The sequence below is a fragment of the Oncorhynchus keta genome, chromosome 30 (assembly GCF_023373465.1).
Source record: "Oncorhynchus keta strain PuntledgeMale-10-30-2019 chromosome 30, Oket_V2, whole genome shotgun sequence".
Taxonomy (NCBI): Eukaryota; Metazoa; Chordata; class Actinopteri; order Salmoniformes; family Salmonidae; genus Oncorhynchus; species Oncorhynchus keta.
The window spans coordinates 37,850,191-37,872,230 of NC_068450.1; the positions used below are offsets into that span (position 1 = coordinate 37,850,191).

The 22,040-nt window shown below is 42.6% G+C and overlaps 1 protein-coding gene across 13 annotated transcripts in view; it reads left to right on the forward strand.

Moving 5' to 3' along the window:
- Nucleotides 1–22,040, forward strand: part of LOC118363523 (transcription factor COE3) — a 100,120-nt gene that overhangs the window by 48,573 nt on the left and 29,507 nt on the right. For 9 of the 13 annotated variants that reach the window (XM_035744465.2, XM_035744467.2, XM_035744470.2 and 6 more), the window contains exons 7-9: nt 19,442–19,523; nt 19,654–19,771; nt 21,583–21,716. In XM_035744465.2, the coding sequence (XP_035600358.1) occupies nt 19,442–19,523; nt 19,654–19,771; nt 21,583–21,716 (334 nt within the window). The remainder of the gene's footprint in view (nt 1–19,441; nt 19,524–19,653; nt 19,772–21,582; nt 21,717–22,040) is intronic. The other 4 variants (XM_035744466.2, XM_035744468.2, XM_035744471.2 and 1 more) reach the window with 1 other exon arrangement.

The window sequence follows — 22,040 nt, forward strand, 5'->3', positions numbered from 1 at the left end:
AATATGAATATAATCTGTTCCTAGCAAATGATTGATTTCATGATCTTTGTTTCTTAAGGTACATATGTTAATGTCGGCTATTTTGAACACTTTCTGGGATGCTTGATTGTTTTTTCTGCTTTTCTGGGAAGCTTAGCAGAAGTAGACATCCTCAGGTTATTTATGTTAGTGCAGGGAGAGCTGCACACAGTGGACTTCCTGCTGGGGCACACCACCTCAGTGCTAACAGTATAACTCTGGATCATAGGCACATGATTACTGCATTCAATAGCTGTAGGATCAGCAGAGACATTCAGGGCAGTAAGAGGGACATGACTTAGGTCACTTACATTGTGTCTTCCAGCGCCCCTGGGATAATGTACATTTGCTGAAGCATTATGACAACTCAGCGACACAATGGTAGGGATTAAATGAGCTGGGCTTGGGTCATTTTCCCTAATCCCTAACCCTAACTCTAACCTTAACCCAAAAACCTAACCCTAACCTTAAAACTAACCCTAGCTCCTAACCCCAAACCTAATTCTAAACCTAACACTAATTCTAACCTTAACCATAAACCCCCTAGAAATAGCATTTGACCTTGTGGGGACTAACAAAATATCCCCAGTTGGTCAAATGTTTGTTGGTTTACTATTCTTGTGGGGACTTCTGGTCACCACAAATACAGTTGAACACACACACACACACTGGACACACACTGAACACACACTGAACACACACTGAACACACACTGAACACACACTGAACACACACTGAACACACACACACACACACACACACACACACACACACACACACACACACACACACACACACACACACACTCTCTCTCTCGACTCCCATCTGAATGGTTGGAGTGGAGGGATAATGTGAAATCCAGAGAGGGAGCACACCCAGCAGCTGATGCTGAGATAATGCTTTTGTCACCGAGGTATTTGGCCATGGCCGTGTGTGATTGAGGGTATGTAGCTGTTTTTGTAAAAGAGCTGTGTACGGGTGACCCATGTGTCTTGAGCGTAGTGTGTGTGTGCGCGCATTGTGGTCTTGCGCACGTATGTATTATCAGTGAACCTGCGGTGCTATATGTTGATGTCTGTGCAACGCATTTGTCATTTATTAGTATGTGTGCTGGAGTCTGGAGAAAGTATTCATGTCCGTGTGGGCACATTTACAAGTGTATATGTGTGCCTGTACTGTGTGTGTGTTTTGTGTTTGCGCCTGCATGCCTGTGTGTGCCTGGGATGGATCCAGGCTGTGCACCTGCACTGCTCTCAGGGCTTCGTTTCTCTCTCCACTCTCCTGTGGCAGACAGCCATGCTGGAATATCTGCAGCTTTCCCAACAGCTCCGTATCAATTACTCCTCACTTGTCACCCACTTATGAATATTTATGATATTTGTAATAAAGTGCCTCTTCTAACTTGGTCTTTGTTTCTTGCTGGCCATTGATTGATGCCTGTTTGTGTGTGTGTGTGTGTGTGTGTGTGTGTGTGTGTGTGTGTGTGTGTGTGTGTGTGTGTGTGTGTGTGTGTGTGTGTGTGTGTGTGTGTGTGTGTGTGTGTGCTCATCATTTTTTATGGACATAACCCTCGGCAAAGAGCAAACAATTGTTTTTCAAAATCATCTTTTCCCTTCTTTTTCATCATTCATTTACTTGAGTATATATTTCAAATATGAATGACAATTTCATACACAGGAAATATCTGTGAGATGCATATTTCAATGCTCCAGGAAGCAGTTACAGTAAGATACTGTGTGTCCACATCATCGCTCTAAAGAGAGACTTAATTCCTCTCTGGCACTTTGGCATCTGGATGCTATTAGCAGTGAATGATTTCATGAGTAATCCACTTACACTGACTGGAAATATGAAAAGATAAATGTTGACTTCAATCCTGCACTCTGGACAATAAAGGAGGTAATGCTCCTCGCTGATGAAAGCAGCCTATTGTTTTTGAAATGAAAATAAAAGTTTAAACCCGGCATAAATTAAAATTCAATGGAGTATTTGATGTTTCATTACTGTGGTGCTGAGGTCTCATTGGGTGGGATGGTTAGAGTATAGAGAGGATCTGTTTCCTTTTATGTTCAGACTCATCTGCAGTCCATTGTAGTAGCAACTCTATTCTCCCACACTGGGAGTGGAACTCTCCAGTGTAGGTCAGGGGCAGGTAGGATGGATTTCACTGATACGCCTCGCAGACAGGTCTTTTGGGGACCTCCTTTTTTCACAGGCTAAAACAAAAGAGAAAACAAACAAAGCTTGAAAATAGAAATGTCTACGACTGTCATTTTTTTTTGTATTAATATATTTGACTTGTATTATTTATTTCCTGAGGAAAAAAGTTTCAAACTTTGTGCAAACAGGTCTTGCTTAACATTATTGCTAAGGCTAGTTCAATTGAATCTGGACCATAGTCGCCATTTCCCTTAAGGACAGACTCAAAAACTCACGTACCTTTTGGCTCGGGTTTTGAGAGCAAAGTATCAAAACGATAATCACAACTTAACACCCATTTCTCCCTACTTTTACGAGCAGCAGGAAACATCATGTGTTCATGAAGCTAAATCTGTTGGGTGAGACTGGGAGGAGGTATTGGGGAGTGTTTTTCAAGGCTGCAGCAACTGCCCCACCTAAGCAGTGTCCAGGGCCAGGCCAAGGTAGAGGCAGATGGTGTGAGGGAGTACACCTTGTCCCTGACCACGTCCCTCCCAAAGCAGCTGAGAGAATTCCTGGGCCAAACAGATGGAGAATATCATTGGGCGTTCGCTCTCTGTGATTTAAAAACCTACGTCTGGAAATGAGACAGCTCCAGTTGGAAGAGGAGCAGAACACATTTTTTCCCCCCCTTCTCTACCCAAGCCCTGCCGCTGTTTGTTCCAATTAGGTGTAGCTTGGTGCTATGTTGACGCCCGGCTGAAATTTCCTCCCCTTTTATTTGGGCTCCAGTCGTGTTTGATTAAACTTACCGTTTGAGACGTTCTAACGTGGTTGGGTTCTCCACCGACTTCAAAGGCGGGACTAAATTACATTTACTTTGTAACGGTTGCATCATTATGCTGCTTCTATCAACATATCACCGGCTGTATATCTGTTTGTTCCTCCCTCCTTCCTCCCTCCTTCTTTGTCTTATCTCCTCCACACAAAGAGTACAAACAAACAGAACAACCAGGAGGTTGCCATGTTTTTCCCTAGTCAGGTGACAGGGGAGGAAGTCTCTCTGTTGTTGATGAGAGGCGTTCTCAGCGTGTTCTGTCTCCATTCACAAACAATTGAAGGGGCCGGCGCTTAAAGAGGTTAAAGTGGCATGTGCGATATTATAATGAAACGCTTGAGAGGCAACCCCCAGGCCGTTTATTCAAATGGGAGAGTTATTTTTAATTTTGGTGCAATAAAGCAAGACGCTCACTCGTCTCTGCCTAGATACTTAATTAAATACTTGACGCCATGTATTCGTTTTTATGACGCCAGGCCTCGTTTGGAATAGTACTAGCCATAAAGAAAAACATTTGTCTGACAGACAAAGTAAGGGATAAATCACTCTTCCTCTGAAGAATAATACAAAAAACTGAAATTATATTACTTAGTACGGTCCATTTCTCAGACCATTATAATTTGCATTCTTTTTCTAAGAGACTTTTTGTTATTCGCTAGTTCGGTGGTTACGTTTCTCTCCTATACAGGAAGTCCATATACAATACATTTGTGTTCAGGCCTGATTAATGACAGGACTTGCATTCAGTCCCTTCGTCCAGTTACAATCTGCAGTATAGATACTCTTTCACAGTATTTCCCCATGTATATCTCCTCCCTCTCCTCCAAGTAAGATGTCTCCCTGCAGACCGTTTCCATGGCTCTGGCTGTGCTTGGTGTCTGCCTTACATCCCCATATTTCTCACACTGTCTCCCAGTCTGCAGGGTCTAAACTGGTGGCATCTGCTAGTCCATCTCTCCCTCTGTTTACCAATATGCTCCCAGTCTGTCCATAGGGCCCTCATTGACTGAAATATATGGCTTCATCTCAAGTATACAGTGGATCTTCCTCTCCCTGGGCCTTAGCATGCTACAGCAGTGGATTAGGCCTGATTGATTCTACCATGCACTGAGTGTGCAGTATGCACCGGTAGGCTCCTTTAAAATCAGAATAGAGAGCCTTTATTGGTGAATAACAGGCATCATTTGGTGAAACATCTGTCTTTTCTGTATAAATTGTTAGAATCATCAGGTGTATAGTGTTCAGGTCTTTGTTACTCCAGTGTGTGTGTGTCTGTGTGTGTGTGTGTGTGTTGCCACTCTACAAGCACACCCCTCTGCTCCGTCTCTCTACCTCGACAGCCTGCCTGCTCTGGCGCTAGGCCCGAGGTCCACTCTGCATTAAGAAGCCTGCAGGCCCCGGTGTGAAAAATGGGGCCATTTGTGCTTGTTTGTAAGTCCTGTCAAGAAGCAGCACCTCTGGTCCGGCCGGTTAACAAATTGGATGTTTAATCTGGTGACATTCCTATCTGGGCCAAGGGCTAATGTAGGTGTCTAAGAATAACCTGGGCGGCCGGCGTGATAGATGGTAGCCTATTATGGGCTGTATTTAAATCTGAGAGGACAATTCCTCCGTCGCCGCCCCCAGACTGACAGCTTGATTTCAGTGCTGGGGGCCTGGATGGAGCTGTCAATCAACGTGTCAGGAAGGGATTTTCTTTTTTTCACCTTCCGCCTGCATTCGGCGGACAGGTTGTTGGACAGCCCGTCCTCTCTCTCGCCGAGACGGTGATTGTAGACATGTGAGGGCGGAGAGGCTAGCTGGTAGCCACAGGTCTGTGGTTTTGACCAGCCGACATAGGGGAATGTGCTCGTGTTCGACTCTCTGATGCCTAGGAAATGGACAACTCCTACCTCCTAGGCACTTATAGATCTGGAAGGATTGGATAAGTATAAGCAATATGGTGGAAGTTCCACCCAGCCTATCCTATAGCAAGGACCTATAGCCTGAAACAGCCTTTAACCTCAGATGTTTCCAGACAGAAGCCTCATCTGTCTTGGCACTCATGTCAAAGGAAAAATACAACATTTTGCATCAGACTTACTTACTCAAAGAGACTCAATTGATGCTCCAACAGTCCTGTTTCAAGCTGTCACTGGACCTAGTCAAGTTGATGATTCAATGAATATTCAACACCACCTCTATGAAAGATATAGAGCTGCTTCCTCATTCAGCTCCATACATCGCTGTTCAGGGCTTTACCTGTCGTTGTGGTGATTCTCCCCCTGCTGTGGAACGTATTGTGTGTGTGTGTGTGTGTGTAGCCTATGCATGCATGCATGCATGCATGCTTGTGTGTGTACCCTCCTCCTGCTGCTTCACTCATCACAGTGTGTGTGTGTGTGTGTGTGTGTGTGTGTGTGTGTGTGTGTGTGTGTGTGTGTGTGTGTGTGTGTGTGTGGCCTATGCATGCATGCATACTTGTGTGTGTACCCTCCTCCTGCTGTTTCACTCATCACAGTGTGTGTGTATGTGTGTCCACCTGCTGTTTCACTCCTGCTGAATCCCTCAGTGTGAGCTCTCAGCCTCTGCTTTTGATGCACTGCGTTTGTTGTGGTTCTATATCTGATGCTCCCCATACACAACCCGACCACATCTGTTCACCGTTCCCCGCTTTAGGGTTTTACCCTACCTCCAAAACACCTCAGAGATAACGACAACATGTCTCTTCTACCGTTTCAAACTTTCCTAACAGTACTGAGGTTGAAAGGTGTTCTATCTAATGTAATTACACTCATATGTGTTTTCCAAAACTCGCCAAAATTGGAAAAGAAAAACATGAAATAATTGTTTGATATCAAGAATGTTGTTTCTGAACAAACCGTGATCTTTCTGATGCGTGATTTGACGATATGTTTCTCGGCACAGGAAGCAAACGACAGATTTTTGCAGCTTGCTACAATTTCTAATGCATGCCGGGGCCATGAGGTCACCGCGAGTCACAGTTTTATTTTCTCTCGTTAGAGCATTATGTCGTGGAGTGATTTTGATTGGAAAGATAAATATGTTCTTTGCCATGGCAACAAGGCCAAAACACAGCTGAGGAAGGACCAGAGGAAACCTGAGTGCAGCGGAGAAGTGTGTGTGTGTGTGTGTGTGTGTGTGTGTGTGTGTGTGTGTGTGTGTGTGTGTGTGCGTGTTCGTGTGTGCGTGTGCGTGTGCGCGATGGGTGGGTTTAAGTACCGACAGACAGGAGGTTGTGGTGGAACACGTACTGGTTTACTTGGCCAAACAGACTCCATTCTCTCTGTGCTCCAAAGCAGTTTCTCACATCCACCCTCAGAATAGAGCCAGCCACACTTGCTGCATGAAATAATGATGGGATGTTCTGTTCATATCTGCGTTCAAGGAATTCTGCATGTGTTTTTTTTCATATGATCTCACATATAAAAAAAATGGGATTTTGTTGAACACACTGTGACATTTTTCACGTTTTCCGCAAGCTGATGCTTCACTGACACAAAGCTCTCATTAAGAACACTGCTTTATTTTAAAGGACCATGTTGACTTCAGCATAATAAATTAAATATAGATATATTCTAGGCAGATATTAACTCTGATCAAATTATTTATCATCTCTCATACAGCAGCAGAGTTGTTGTATCCTTTAGTGGAAATGGCCAGCTGCCAATTTACCAGGTTCAGACAAAGTCATCTCAAAAATGTTCAGCAGTAATGGATTTTACGTCACATCATTTTTAATGTTGAATAATCGGTGTCTGATCAAAGATGAAAGGCGAGGTAAAATCCTGGTGCTGGCTTATGTTGCGATCAATTTGATTTGGATATTTAAGGCCATCCGTTTGTCTGATTGAGCCCTCCTCTTGTACTGTGTTGATTTCCAGGCAGAGAGACGGCCTTCCTTGATACGTCGGAAGTGAAAACAAACCCTTATAAAATACATAATGTGTCCGCTCAATATTTTAGAAGGAGCAAATGAATTGTGCATGACACTCTTAGCAGAATAAACTGCTTTTGTATCTCTGGCAAAGTTCGGGGAATAAGGGACCAGAGTCATAATGCGTTGTTAAGACAATAGACAATCGAGCGTGTGTGTGTGTGTTTATGTATGTTTCAGAGAGGGGGAGAGAGAGAGATCGAGAGAGAGAGAGAGAGAGAGAGAGAGAGAGAGATCTGTTCCAGGGACTGTTTTAGTGCCTCATCAAATATTTAGTTTGATTGTACATGGTCCTGTAATTGCCATCTTGGCTACTAAATTATTGATGGCATGTAGCAGAACCGAGGAGGATCCTAGTCTTGGAGCGTTGTCAGAAGGGGACACACACACACACACACACATATACACACACTGAGCCATATTGTTAACTCCATCCGTTTCATACACTAATTAGCTATACAGGAGCTTCCTCAGAATGTGTCAGTAATTATTTGAAGAGGGCATTTGTTTTCAATACAGTAGAGTAAATATTAGATACTGTAATAAGACTGTGTGGAATATGGTTCCTTCTGATGTTGGGGAAAATGTTCCTTGAATTTAGCAGAACAACAATAACGAGCAGATTAAATCAAATGACAAAGCGATTGGGAAACAATTAGCGACAATGCTAATGTCATTTCAGTGTCACTGGGCAGACTGTAGATCTCTGTGTCTAACCTAAGTGTTTGATTAGGAACTTATCTCAGTTATACTGTGAAGCAATTCTGCAGTGTGTCATCTCTCAGTTGATTTCAGCCTTAGTTTTTGAAATTGGAGAAGTCGACCTCAAAGAATCTGAGGCGCTATCTCATTGCCTCCTGGTGCTGCTCATCATAGAGTAAACAGCACCGCCTGGTTCTGTCTTTTCATAGGCATCAAACACGCAAAGCAAATGGTGGGGCAGAATTGGAAGCGCGGCAGCTTTTAAAAATACCCCTGCTGAAATATTGATTTCTTATTTTTCTTGCCTAACGTAATAAATGAGAGACTCTGGGAATGGTGTGTGTGTGTGTGTGTGTGTGTGTGTGTGTGTGTGTGTGTGTGTGTGTGTGTGTGTGTGTGTGTGTGTGTGTGTGTGTGTGTGTGTGTGTGTGTGTGTGTGTGTGTGTGTGTGTGTGTGTGTGTGTGTGTGTGTGTGTGTGTGTGTGTGTGTGTGTGGAGTCAGGAGGGCCTTGTAATTTGAGCCAGACATAATTGCTTCAGTATAGTGCTGTGGGTGTGGTCCCAGGATGACATCATCTAGAGTGGACCTCAGCTCACATCCGCTGTAATGAAAATGATGCTGAAGTCAGATGCTTATTCCCTGCTCAGCCTCATTCAGCTTTAGTGTACATCATATGTAGCTATCATCTCAAGCTTTATTCCTTTGAAACAATGATGTTACACAACCGCTTTCATCAAGCGGTTCAATTTTTAGAGGGTCTGCATAGTGATTTCCTGTGCCCTTCCTTGTTCTTTGTTTAATGTGTTTTTTCCCCCTTCCTGGCCTACTGCCGCTTTGTGCAGCTTCTGTGCCAACGTTATTTGTAATGCTATTGTACTTGGGGCTAACTGTATGCAGCGTCCCAATAGTCACATCTCCTTTCCTTATGTTCACCAAGGCCTCATAAGGCCGAAGGTCTTGGAAAATAAAACCGAGATGGAGTAGTACAGATCTAGGATCTTCATTTGATCACGCTTTTGTTGCTGAGATTTTTCCTGCACTTGCAACTTGTGGTAAATTTGAGTTTGAAACAGTTTGTCATTTCCAAATTGTAGACTTTATTTGCCATAATAAAAAATGTATCAACCCCTACAAAAAAATGCCCATTCATTCTAATTCACATAATAATTCATGTTTTCTGCTGTAGCAAACTGGCTCAAATTAAGATCCTCATTTAGACCATCCAGTCCTCACACCTATCAGCGATCACAAAGGAAAGGAGACAAGGACACAAAGAGACAAGGAAAGGACGCCTTGAGATGAATGTGGACTCAGCCTAAACTGAGGCAGGTTAGCCCAGCAGGACTATAGCAGCAGTAACTCCTGCCACAGCCACGGTTCCACATTAGAGTCTGGCAGGCTCACACACCCCCTTGTAATTGATTGTAGGGCAGCATAATGAGGTGGCGGCTTACAACAGAGACACTGACTCTCTCATTATCTTTACCTACTTTTTAAGAGCAGAAGCGAGACGGCGGGGGAAAACTGGCTGGAACTAATAACAGAGCCCTGGCTGTAGATGGACATTCATTATTTATGATGTTTTAATAAGTTCTCGATAGGGAGGGAGGAAGGGGTTGAACGGAAAAGGAGAAGTTAGTCCCTGGCTTTCCTCCCTTAGGGATGGATCGAAATTTACAGAATGGATACTTGGAGGAAAATTGGGGAGGGTCATGCTTTTTCAATTTCAGTCAAGGGGAAGGTTTAGTATTGTTTAAATCTAGTCAAAGGGAGAGTCATGTAATTGGAAATGAAATGTAAATATTTTTCAGTGTTTGAGAATTAGTTTCTTATTAGGCTATATATCGACATGTGCAAGATCCTGCTCCTCATCTCTGATTCTCCGCTGGGTGCGCAATGTCAAGTGCGCCTATATCCTACAGTTGAAGTCGGAAGTTTACATACACCTTAGCCAAATACATTTAAACTCAGTTTTTCACAATTCCTGACATTTAATCCGGGTAAAAATTCCCTGTTTTAGGTCAGTTAGGATCACCACTTTATTTTAAGAATGTGAAATGTCAGAATAATAGTAGAGAGAATGATTTATTTCAGCTTTTCTTTACTTCATCACATTCCCAGTGGGTCAGAAGTTTACATACAGTCAATTAGTATTTGTTATCATTGCCTATAAATGGTTTAACTTGGGTCAAATGTTTTGGCTAGGCTTCCACAAGCTTCCCACAATAAGTTGGGTGAATTTTGGCCCATTCCTCCTGACAGAGCTGGTGTAACTGAGTCAGGTTGGTAGGCCTCCATGTCTTGAGATGTTGTTTCAATATGTCGACATAATTTTCCTACCTCATGAGGCCATCTATTTTGTGAAGTGCACCAGTCTATCCTGCAGCAAAGCACCCCCACAACATGATGCTGCCACCCCCGTGCTTCACGTTTGGGATGGTGTTCTTCGGATTGCAAGCCTCCCCCTTTTTCCTCCAAACATAACATTAGTCATTATGGCCAAAAAGTTATATTTTTGTTTCATCAGACCAGAGGACATTTCTCTAAAAGTACAATATTTGTCCCTACGTACTGTTGCAAACCGTAGTCTGGCTTTTTTATGGTGGTTTTGCAGCAGTGGCTTCTTCCTTGCTGAGCGGCCTTTCAGGTTATGTCGATATAAGACTTGTTTTACTGTGGATATAGATACTTTTGTACCCGTTTCCTCCAGAATCTTCACAAGGTCCTTTGCTGTTGTTCTGGGATTGATTTGCACTTTTTGCACCAAAGCACATTCATCTCTAGGAGACAGAACGCGTCTCCTTCCTGAGCGGTATGACGGCTGCGTGGTTCCATGGTGTTTATACTTGCATACTATTGTTTGTACAGATGAACGTGGTACCTTCAGGCATTTGTGGAGGACTTGTGGAGGTATATAGTTGTTTTTCCTGAGGTCTTGGCTGATTTCGTTTGATTTTCCCATGATGTCCTGTGAAGAGGCACTGAGTTTGAAGGTAGGCCTTGAAATACATACACAGGTACACCTCTAATTGACTCAAATCAGAAGCTTCTAAAGTCATGACATCATTTTCTGGGATTTTCCAAACTGTTTAAATGCACAGACAACTTAGTGTATGTAAACTTCTGACCCACTGGAATTGTGATATAGTGAATTATAAGTGAAATAATTTGTCTGTAAACAATTGTTGGAAAAATTACTTGTGTCATGCACAAAGTAGATATCCTAAACAACTTGCCAAAACTATAGTTTGTTAACAAGAAATGTGTGGAGAGGTTGAAAAACAAGTTTTAATGACTCCAACCTAAGTGTATGTAAACTTCTGACTTCTACTGTATTTAGTGAGGTCTCAATCAAATGATCCATAGCTCATAGGCTACGATATGCATGCTCGTAGAAGCACAGAGCAAAGTTCTATTTCTAAGATAGCTGCTGGGTTGGTGTAGGCAGGGTAGCCTTGTGGTTGGAGCATTGGACTTAGTAACCGGAAGGTTGCAAGTTCAAACCCTCGAGCTGACAACGTACAAATCTGTCGTTCTGCCCCTGAACAGGCAGTTAAACAACTGTTCCTCGGCCGTCATTGAAAATAAGAATTTGTTCTTAACTGATTTGCCTAGTTAAATATAAAACTAGACTGCATTACACACTGCAGTGGATATTCTGAGCCCCGGCCTGCTGCCTAACCAATGGCTGTGCTGTGTAGTCCTACGGTGGTAGATAAGGAGAAGAGTTAAAGGCTTCTTAGGAAAATATTTGTTTTTTTGGCCTTGCCTAAAGCCTATGTTCTGCTCAGTTTGAGGAGGGGAGCATGAAGATTAGAAGGAGGACCGGAGGTCCACTTTGATAGCTTGTTAGTACTATAATTATTTATTTTTGAAATGTTTCTTGCCCCTTATGTATGTATCAGAGTTATTGACCTCACAATAAGCCAGATGCGAGTAACTTACATTGTGGTGCTGAGACTTGGACAGCTCATGGTGCTGAAAGTAGGCAAATTCAAGTAGGCATAATTCATTTCAACCGTCCTCGTTTTAGTTAGACTGCTAACAACAAGAGGGCTTTGTGTTGGAGTCTATTTCTTCCTATTTATGAAATAAGAGGTAGGCCTACTTGTTTCACAGACAAAATTACGCTATAGTGCTACACCCATAGATGTATCAGTCAATTCCTCCACCCACCATGCACTCTTTGAATAGCCTACCTCTGTGTCAGTGAATTGCTCTCAAGTTAAAACTAAGTCTCGATTTGAGGGGGCATGAGTGGATATGCCGTAGGCCTATATTTATTAATGAAGATGGAGAAAACCACAGGCCTACCCCTTGATAGCTTAAGATTTAGAAGAAAATAAGATGTTTCCGATTATGTGACCCACCACCACAATTCAGTTGTATGTAGAACATTTTGAAACTGTGTTTTTTACATGTTTACATTGGATAAAAGTAGAGACTCAGAGCTAGAAAATGGTATATCATACACTGCAGTTGAGAAACAATGGGAAAAATGGCAAGTGAATGTTTTGGTGCACCTACTGGAGAGCTCTTCCTTGTTTACACCTATCCACCTATACCTGTTCACACCGTCTTAAGCCTTAGCCCCACCCATCTCTAAGGATTCACAAGAGGCCATGTGCTAAACAGAGTGAGTAGTGTTGTAAACAACCAACGATTTCAAGACTAAAAGTGGTACAAGTGGTGGCCTACAATAAGAATAATCTCCAGGTAAAAATACACTTTATCCAGTCCTGGGCCTAGATCCTAATCTGACTTTGATGCAGGTCATGTTGTTCTTCACATTACTGTCTGGTGAACACACACCATATACAATCAAATCTATGTTTATTTGTCACATACAGAAGGTGTAAATGGTACAGTGAAATTTTTACTTGCGTTTTTGCATAGTAGCTATATCAAAAACAAAGTGTCCAGATAACAATATTTTATCATTATTAGATGACTCTTACCCAGGCACACTTATCTAAATTGATGGGTCATGTGAAAGAAATGCTGTAACCAACCCCCAGCCATATCTAGCTAAGTGGATGAGTCACTATTGTCTAGACATGTACACATGTTCATGAAATACAATAGATGGCCAGAATCACACCTGGCGGTTTTGATGGTTCATGTAATCATCTGGGAAAGTGGAGTCTTTTGTTTAGACATGTAGCTAACATGATCCCAACTCATACTACTACCAATACAAACATTGTCATATCTGTAGTATGAATCTGCAGGTAGAAGCTAGACTCTTAACCGTATCAATGGATGAGCGCTTCATGGCAGACTGGAATCATTTAACTCCTACATCTTGTTTGGCCAGCATTGTGTCAAGTCACTCCGGTTCACACTGACCATTGTGTATGCAGAAAGTACCCCATCACAACGTTTTCCAACAGATCTTTGTTGACAGCACCTGCTAAATTCAGGGCGTTAATATTGTTGAGAAAAGTAGCAAAACTTTTATAGTTCCTCGATGTCTAATGTTATATCTTTCAAAAAGGCTGCATTGGAAAGGATTACCAACACATACTGAGCAGCTCATGTTATAGACAGAGGCATGCAACATGGCAGACCAATCAGAAATCATCTCCTGGCATGTCCAGCCCACTCATTATCTCAGCCAATCTAGGCTAGTGGGAAGGTTCCTGGCTTTTTCCATGACTAAACCAACTAGGCTCGTAATTTAACAATTGCATTTGTATTTACAGATGGCATACAAGTTTGTTATAAAGGCACGTGAAAGTTCACATGTTCCAGAAGGCATTTCTGCCCAAAAATACATTCTGATAAAAAAATATATACATATGTTCAAATGCCTCTCCTGTGAAGTAGTGATGTGCGACATACACCTAGCTTCCTGAAACGAGTCACATATAAAGTGATCTATAACAACACTTTGGTCCGCGATGCTTTATGCTAGAAACACGCTCTAAAGTACCTGGGAAAGACGTAACTCCGATACATATGGGGATATCATTGTTTTCATTTAGAGGCTGACTTTGCTTGGGAAGTAATCTAAATGATCAAGCTATTGACTTTTTGTACAGTAGAATATGTTTAAACCCAGACAGCTCTTAGGGAAACCCTTGTGACCTTCTTTCGTTGGGTTAAGCCACGGAAAAAGAGTAGCCGTCTGTTGAAGCATAGATTTTTCCGCGTCGGAAGGTTCCTGCTGTCTGGGGTGAAAAAGTTAGCCTAACTGTTGAAAGTACCATGCTCAGATTCCTAATGAAGTCTCAGATTTAACAAGACACACAGGAATATAATAACCCGTAGGCCTCTCGCTCTGTCCATATTTAGCCTGTAAGTTTGGTAATTAGCGTGGTATTAATAAAGATTCTGATAATATGTAAAATGAAGTAGAATTGTATGAAATGTTTACAAAAGGCTATTTTTTTCTCAGACCTGTAAATATGATGATAGATTAATGCAATGATTTTACTATAAAAGAGATCTTTCCACCCCTACTTTTGTCCACGTGGTCTGTCAACCCACAACCTTCTGACCCGCAGCCCTGCTCCCTATCAAAATTCCTGCATTGCAATTTAATGCTTACAAGATAAAGAAACGTTTCTACAACTGCATATATAAGGCTCTGATCTGTCCAAAAAGTGAGGGTAAACTATAGACCGGTTCTCTGTTATATACTTTGTTGTAATTATAATTTAGCGTATATAAGGAGGGTCTTCCGGCATTCAGAGAGGGTTTACGTAAAATATTTTTTGCTGAACGGAGGGCCATTCATTTTCATTTTTAGGGACATTTGATTTTCTCCATGTAACCCTTAGTATAAATAACGTTAATTTCCTTATTATTCTTATACTTGTATATTTATCTGAGGTTTGAAATAACATCCAATCAGGTGTGTATGTGCATTGGATTGCCACAGATACAGTAAAGACTGAAACTGGAGAGGTCAAGTCAATCAAATCACATTTTATTTGTCACATGCGTGGAATACAAGTGTAGACTTTACCGCGAAATGCTTACTTACAAGCCCTTTCCCAACAAAAAAAGTAACAAAAGTAACAAAAGATTCAAAAGTAACAAAAGATTTGAAAAATGTTTAAAGGAGAGTAACACAATAAAATAACAATAACGAGGCTATATACAAGGACTACTGAGTTAATGTGCAGGGGTAGTTGACGTAACATGTACAGTTGAAGTCAGAAGTTTACATACACCTCAGCCAAATAGATTTAAACTCATTGTTCACAATTCTTAACATTTAATCCTAGTACAAATGCCCTGTCTTTGGTCAGTTAGGATCACCACTTTATTTTAAGAATGTGAAATGTCAGAATAATACTAGAGAGAATGATTGATTGATTTCAGGTTTTATTTATTTCATCACATTGCCAGTGTGTCAGAAGTTTACATACACTCAATTAGTATTTGTTAGCATTGCCTTTAAATTGTTTAACTTGGGTCAAACGTTTTGGGTAGTCTTCCACAAGCTTCCCACAATAAGTTGGGTGAATTTTGGCCCATTCCTCCTGACAGAGCTGGTGTAACTGAGTCAGGTTGGTAGGCCTCCTTGCTCGCACACGCTTTTTCAGTTCTGCCCACAAATTTTCAATAGGATTGAGGTCAGGGCTTTGTGATAGCCACTCCAATACCTTGACTTTGATGTCCTTAAGCCATTTTTCCACAACTTTGGAAGTATGCTTGGGGTCATTGTCCATTTGGAAGACCCAATTGCGACCAAGCTTTAACTTCCTGACTGATGTCTTGAGATGTTGCTTCAATATATCGGCATAATTTTCCATCCTCATGAAGCCATCAATTTTGTGAAGTACACCAGTCCCTCCTGCAGCAAAGCACCCCCACAACATTGATGCTGCCACCCCCATGCTTCACGGTTGGGGTAGTGTTCTTCGGCTTGCAAGCCTCCCTCTCTTTCCTCCAAACATAACAATGGTCATTATGGCCAAACAGTTCTGTGGTTGTTTCATCAGACCAGAGTACATTTCTCCAAAAAGTATGATCTTTGTCCCCAGGTGCAGTTGCAAACCGTAGTCTGGCTTTTTTATGGTGGTTTTAGAGCAGTGGCTTCTTCCTTGCTGAGCGGCCTTTCAGGTTATGTTGATATAGGACTCGTTTAACTGTGGATACAGATACTTTTGTACCTCTTTCCTGCAGCATCTTCACAAGGTCCTTTGCTGTTGTTTTGGGATTGATTTGCACTTTTCGCACCAAAGTACATTCATCTCTAGGAGACATAACGCGTCTCCTTCCTGATTGGTATGACGGCTGCGTGGTCCCATGGTGGTCATAGTTGCGTACTACTGTTTGTACAGATTAACCTGGTACCTTCAGGCGTTTGGAAATGGCTCCCAAGAATGAACCAGACTTGTGGAGGTTAAAAAGGGGGTCTTGGCTGATTTATTTATATTTTCACATGATGTCAAGCAAAGAGGCACTGAGTTTGAAGGTAGGCCTTGAAATACATCCACAGGTACACCTCCAATTGACTCAAATAATGTCAATTAGCCTATCAGAAGCTTCTAAAGCCATGACATCATTTTCTGGATTTTCCCAAGCTGTTTAAAGACACAGTCAACTCAGTGTGTGTAAACTTCTGACCTACTGGAATTGTAATACTGTGAATTGTAAGTGAAATAATCTGCCTGTAAACAATTGTTGGAAAAATTACTTGTGTCATGCACAAAGTAGATGTCCTAATCGACTTGCCAAAACAATAGTTTGAGAAATTTGTGGAGTGGTTGAAAAACGAGTTTTAATGACTCCAACCTAAGTGTATGTAAACTTCCTACTTCAACTGTAGGTAGGGGCAAAAGTGACTAGGCATTCAGGATAGATAATAAACAGAGTAGCAGCAGTGTATGTGAAAGTGTGTCTGTGTGAGTGTGTATGGCATCAATATGTTTGTGGTATGTATGAGTTTGTGGGTAGAGTCCAGTGAGTGTGCATACAGCCTGTGCAAAAATGTTAGTGCAAAAAAAATCAATAAGTGGGTCAATGAAAATAGTCCAGTGATTAACTGTCTTATGGCTTGGGGGTAGAAGCTGTTCGGGAGCTTTTTGGTCCCAGACTTGGCGTTCCGGTAGAGAAGGGTCTACTGGTTCAGGGAGAGGTTGAAAATGTCTGTAAAGAGACACTTGCCAGCTGGTCAGCGCATGTTCTGAGTACTTGTCCTGGTGATCCGACTGGCCCTGCGGCCATGGGAATGTTAACCTGTTTAAAGGTCTTACTCACATTGGCTACGGAGAGCGTGTTCACACAGTCGTTCGGAACAGCTGGTGCTCTCATGCATGCTTCAGTGTTGCTTGCCTCAAAGCGAGCATAGAAGGTATTCAGCTCGTTTGGTAGGCTCGCGTCACTGGACAGCTTGCGGCTGGTTTTCCCTTTGTAATCCATGATCGTTTGCAAGCCTTGCCACATCAACGAGCGTCAGAGCCAGTGTAGTAGCATTTTATTTTGGTCCTGTATTCACTCTTTATCTGTTTGATGGCATAGCGGGATTTCTTATAAGCAGCTCTAGCCTTTAGCTCAATGCGGATGTTGCCTGTAACCCATGGCTTCTGTTATTGCATAGTATAACATACTATGGAATATTTGAACTTAAATATATGGTAAAACATTGTAAAAAAAATGTTGATGGGCCCCAGTGCTGAGCGGTGCAGCTGCCAAAAGCTTGAGAGTCATTTTCTCCCACTAACTCTAGTCTCTCCTGATGTGATAATGATGTTTCACCATCATATGTCTCGTATAAAATTCTCTGCCAATTTGGAAGCTACAACAAAGTAATCGCTGCAAGTTTCAAGCATGACACTGGTTTCAAAAGGCTTTTCAGTGCTCATACTGTTAAAATAGACCAATGGAACAGGTGTATAGTCATTATATTTCTGATATAATGAAAACCCTGGTGGTTTATAAACAAGGGATTGAAATGGCTCCAAATGTACAGAAATATATTTCACACATTCAATCTAAGTGAAGTTACCTGTTGAGTTTTCTGATGGGATCGGGTAACCTTTTCAAGTGACCAAATCATTGTGCAGCTGTGAAGTAATACAGTTTACAGCCCAAGTCTGGCCTGAAAACTAACCCCTTTCTCTCGCTCCCATTTCTCAAAGTTGAGATCAACATTCAACCTCCGTCCTGTCATCTTCTACAAGCAGCTACTTCCCCCTTTGCTTCCGAGCTGCTATCGCAGAACCATTCCAAAGGGAACCAGGCTTTGATCTGGTGCCTCTTTTCCATGAAGAGACCTGGAATCTTACATTCCTTGTCAACTCCTGCCCAGTGGCAGATGGAGGATCCGGGGCCGCCGAGACAACATCACATGCTCCCCCCTCCACAGACCTCACCCTCATCACTCTATTCCTATTTTTGTGTTTTTTTTTTTTTTTTCTGTTTTTCTTTTCGTTTTGGAAAGCTGTGGTGAATCTTAACTCTGAACTGGCTCTACCCAGGGTTTCTAGGAGGGTATGTCCCAGATTCTCATTTTTTTGTGTGTTGCAAGTTGGTGTGCTTGCTTGGCTGAGCTCTGCTCTGGTTCAACGCCATTGGAAAAAGAGTGTAGCTGTAATATCGGCGTGGCTGGTTGGCTTACCAGGCCCTTGTCTCCAGCTGCGTTTTAATTCAATCCCTATTGATCTATATCTCTCCTCCCAAGGACTCTGATATCATATGAATTGGGCTTGGGGATGGGTTCCCCATGTTATTGTATTCCATTGCCATAAAGGGCATTAGTAGCCTACAGTGCACCCCAGATCCAGTTTCAGTCAATACCGGCTAAATAGAGTAGCAATTTCTTTCTTGTTCAATGTGTCATTACAAAATGGGCATATTTCTTTACGCAACAGGGCTCTTTTGAATTCACACTCCCTCTCTCTTTCTATGCTTATCACTGTACGGCCACTCGAGGCGGTTTAGAAATATATTTTGATTGAGCAATGAGAAAATCGCTTCGCTCACCACTGTGTGTTTTAAATATATTGTTACTGTCTTGTTAGGGAGAAATCGATGCTCTCTTCAGAAAGCGACCATTTATATCTCTCTGAAAGGGCTGCTCTCCGCGACAGGAGACTCCCAGCATCCTTTGCAACGGAAAAAAAATGGGTGGCTGCATTGGACGAGGTTATCCCTTGGTTAATGTGACATGGCTGTCTGTGACCTTGTCGGTTGTTAACTGCCCGGATTATTATTGTGATAATGTGGCAATTAAAAAGAAAGCGCTCCATCAAAATAGGGGGCTTCTGGTCCAGAAGATGGATGTGCAGAGATTACATGGCAGCGGGAAATGCATTAAGACGGCAATCCATTTTTACTGTATGGCTGGGAATCTTTGCTCCAACGGCTGGGTTATTACGGCCCATCCTCGTTGATATCCATTCCCAATCAATACCCCTCTGTTGCCGTAAAAACAGTCAATTAACACAAAGAAAGGATTGGACATAAAGAAGGTCAAATCAAAAGCCAACCCTAATGAGACACCATGAGTCTGGAGGGAGAAGGAGTGTCATTTTGTGTTTATTTGAGAGAGAAAAAAATGAAGAAAATGATTGCTTCAAAATAATTCAAATCATTCTAGATTTTATTCAAGTGTTTTGAAGTGTTTACTGAGCGAGATGTCCCTAGTTTGATTTTGAACATGAATAGCAAATTAAAAGCATGGTTGAATTTGATTGTGTTAACTATTTTTCTCCCAGCATGCATCACATTGAAAATTGCATCAACATTCAAATGTGATGAACTGTTTTCAGTGTTTGAATAAAACCTCTTGATGAAACAGAGTTCTAATGTAGGATGCGTGTTTTTTTTATTTATTTTGTGTTTACAGATTCTTCCTGAAGTTCTTCCTCAAGTGCAATCAGAATTGTTTGAAAAATGCAGGGAACCCACGAGACATGAGAAGGTTTCAGGTAAGGCCATATTTATTGTTAAACCTGCCACTATAGTTCCACACAACATACATTTTCTCATTCGGCTCACAATGCAGGTACACGAATTGAAAACACAGTATATCGTTAAGGTTCTCGGTTTATCTCACAGGTGGTGGTCTCCACTACGGTGAACGTGGATGGCCATGTCCTTGCTGTCTCCGACAACATGTTTGTCCACAACAACTCCAAACATGGCAGGAGGGCCCGACGCCTGGACCCCTCTGAAGGTACAACTGCCTCACACTTACAGACAACATGACACTTTCTCTAAAACCTCAATGCATCTTGGTGTCTTTGGCCACCTGTGTGCCAGTGTCTAAAAACTTTGGCTGTGGTGAAAATGATGATGCGCCATTTTATTTTGCCCCACTGAACAACTGAATTGTAATTACATCATCCTCTTTATTGGACTAAATGAAACCATATCCTTATGTCTGGAAAAAGATGATGACATCCTCTTTGAATTGGGAACCTTTTTATTACCAAAGCCCTAAAAAAAAACACCCCAGAATCACACTGTAAAATCTACCTCACCGCGCCGTTTGCGGTTATGACGTAACATGGTGCCATATTGTGAGAAAGAATAGTACTCTTGTTCTTACCGGCAATATTAAAACATTGTCCCCTACCTGCCTAGCGACCACACGGCCTAGCACCTGGCTAGGCACAGGGAAACCGCTTAAACTTATCGCTTTGAACTAACTTCTTACAAGTTTCTGAGTTGACAAATGACAAGAGCATTGGGACACACTGGATAAACAGTACTTAGGCATTCATAGGAACACTGGGAGAGAGAGAGAGTCACATGGGTGGTCGCCACTGACGGCAACAGAGCAGAGCAGTACGGTGCCATTGTGTGACTGGAGTCAGAGCGCCATTGTCTCCCTATGCAGACTCGAGGAGGCTATCACTGAAGTCAAGGCTCCACTGAGGGAGTCTCACCGCGTTTCATCTCAGACAGATTGGGATGTTTTCAGAGGCGATAAAGCCAACATCTGCTCCTGTCTTTGTTCCGTCCCCCCTAAGCCCCCCCCCGTAAGCCCCTCCCCCCCGATAAATGTACAAAGTTTCCACAGTCTGTTTCACAACATTGTGTTTTATTCATTTGTGAGAGTTTGACTGTGTGTTTACGGCTGTGACAGGGGGGAAATTAATAGCGATGACAGTAGGCTACCGAGGAAAAGCCCCTCTTCTCCAACAACACCCTCAAAAAGAAAACTCCTGTTAAACGGTGTGAGAGACTCTGTCAAACAGTATCCTCCGTTGGTTGAAGCACATTGCGCTCATTTATAATCGACTGGCTTCAATTGTCATTCAAGCCTTAAAAGTCTGTTTCCCATGCCTCCTCTTTCGGGATCATCTTTACATTTGAGAAGGCTACACTGTTCCACCACTCCCAGGGCACAGTTAGAATGACTACCTTTACACCATGAACCAGTAGGCCTATGCTATTCAACTCATCCTAATATCAATTGGATCGGTATCGGTCTCTGACAGACACGCGATCTGCTTGCAGACTGTGTGGCAAATGTATCCCACCTCCACCGCAAGCCACAGTCATTATTTTGATCACTTGCCTCATTCCCCTTTTTTGCAGTGCAGTGGCTGTTTTGGCCAGATATCCTGTAGACAGGACCGGTTAGTCAGCCTGGCTGTCTCCGTTCTGTTGTGCCTACACACAGTCTGGCCAGGCAGGAGACACTGTAATGTTTCTGTTGAGCTTATTGATCCTCCGCCATCAAACAAAAATGAAAACATAACACTGCATTTTTGATGACTGAGCTAATTGACATCGTAGACGGCAGCAATTAGACATCTGTTTGGGGGGAAAAAACACATCAATTGTATGTCATTTGTTAATGCTACCCTTGCATTGTATTAGTCATATTGCAACCCGGGACAGTGACTTAACATTCCTCTGAGCATATAACACATTTTTGGCCCAAAAAGTGTAACCACTCCGTTTGTCAAGTTGGGGGATTTTAACGGTCCTGGTAAGTAGAAGTCATACCTGTTCCTGCTGTCTGTGTTTCCGAAGCAGCTACGCCCTGCATCAAAGCCATCAGCCCGAGTGAGGGGTGGACGACCGGGGGAGCCACTGTCATCATCATCGGAGACAACTTCTTTGACGGACTGCAGGTGGTCTTCGGTACTATGCTGGTCTGGAGTGAGGTGGGTCCAGCTACGCACACGCGCACACGCACACACACACACACACACACACACACACACACACACACACACACACACACACACACACACACACACACACACACACACACCGCACGCACGCACGCACGCGGACGGACGCTAGGTGAAAGAAGCTCAAAGAAAGACAGGGCATAGAATATTGGAATATGTCCAGAGTGCTTCAGAGACGACAGAGGCTGCCTCAGTGCTACGCCTGGCTCACTCTGTTAGTCAGGCAGATGCCTCCATGCCACAGAGTCTTTATCTGGAAATCTTTACACATAGTTCATGACAGTGTGTATTCGG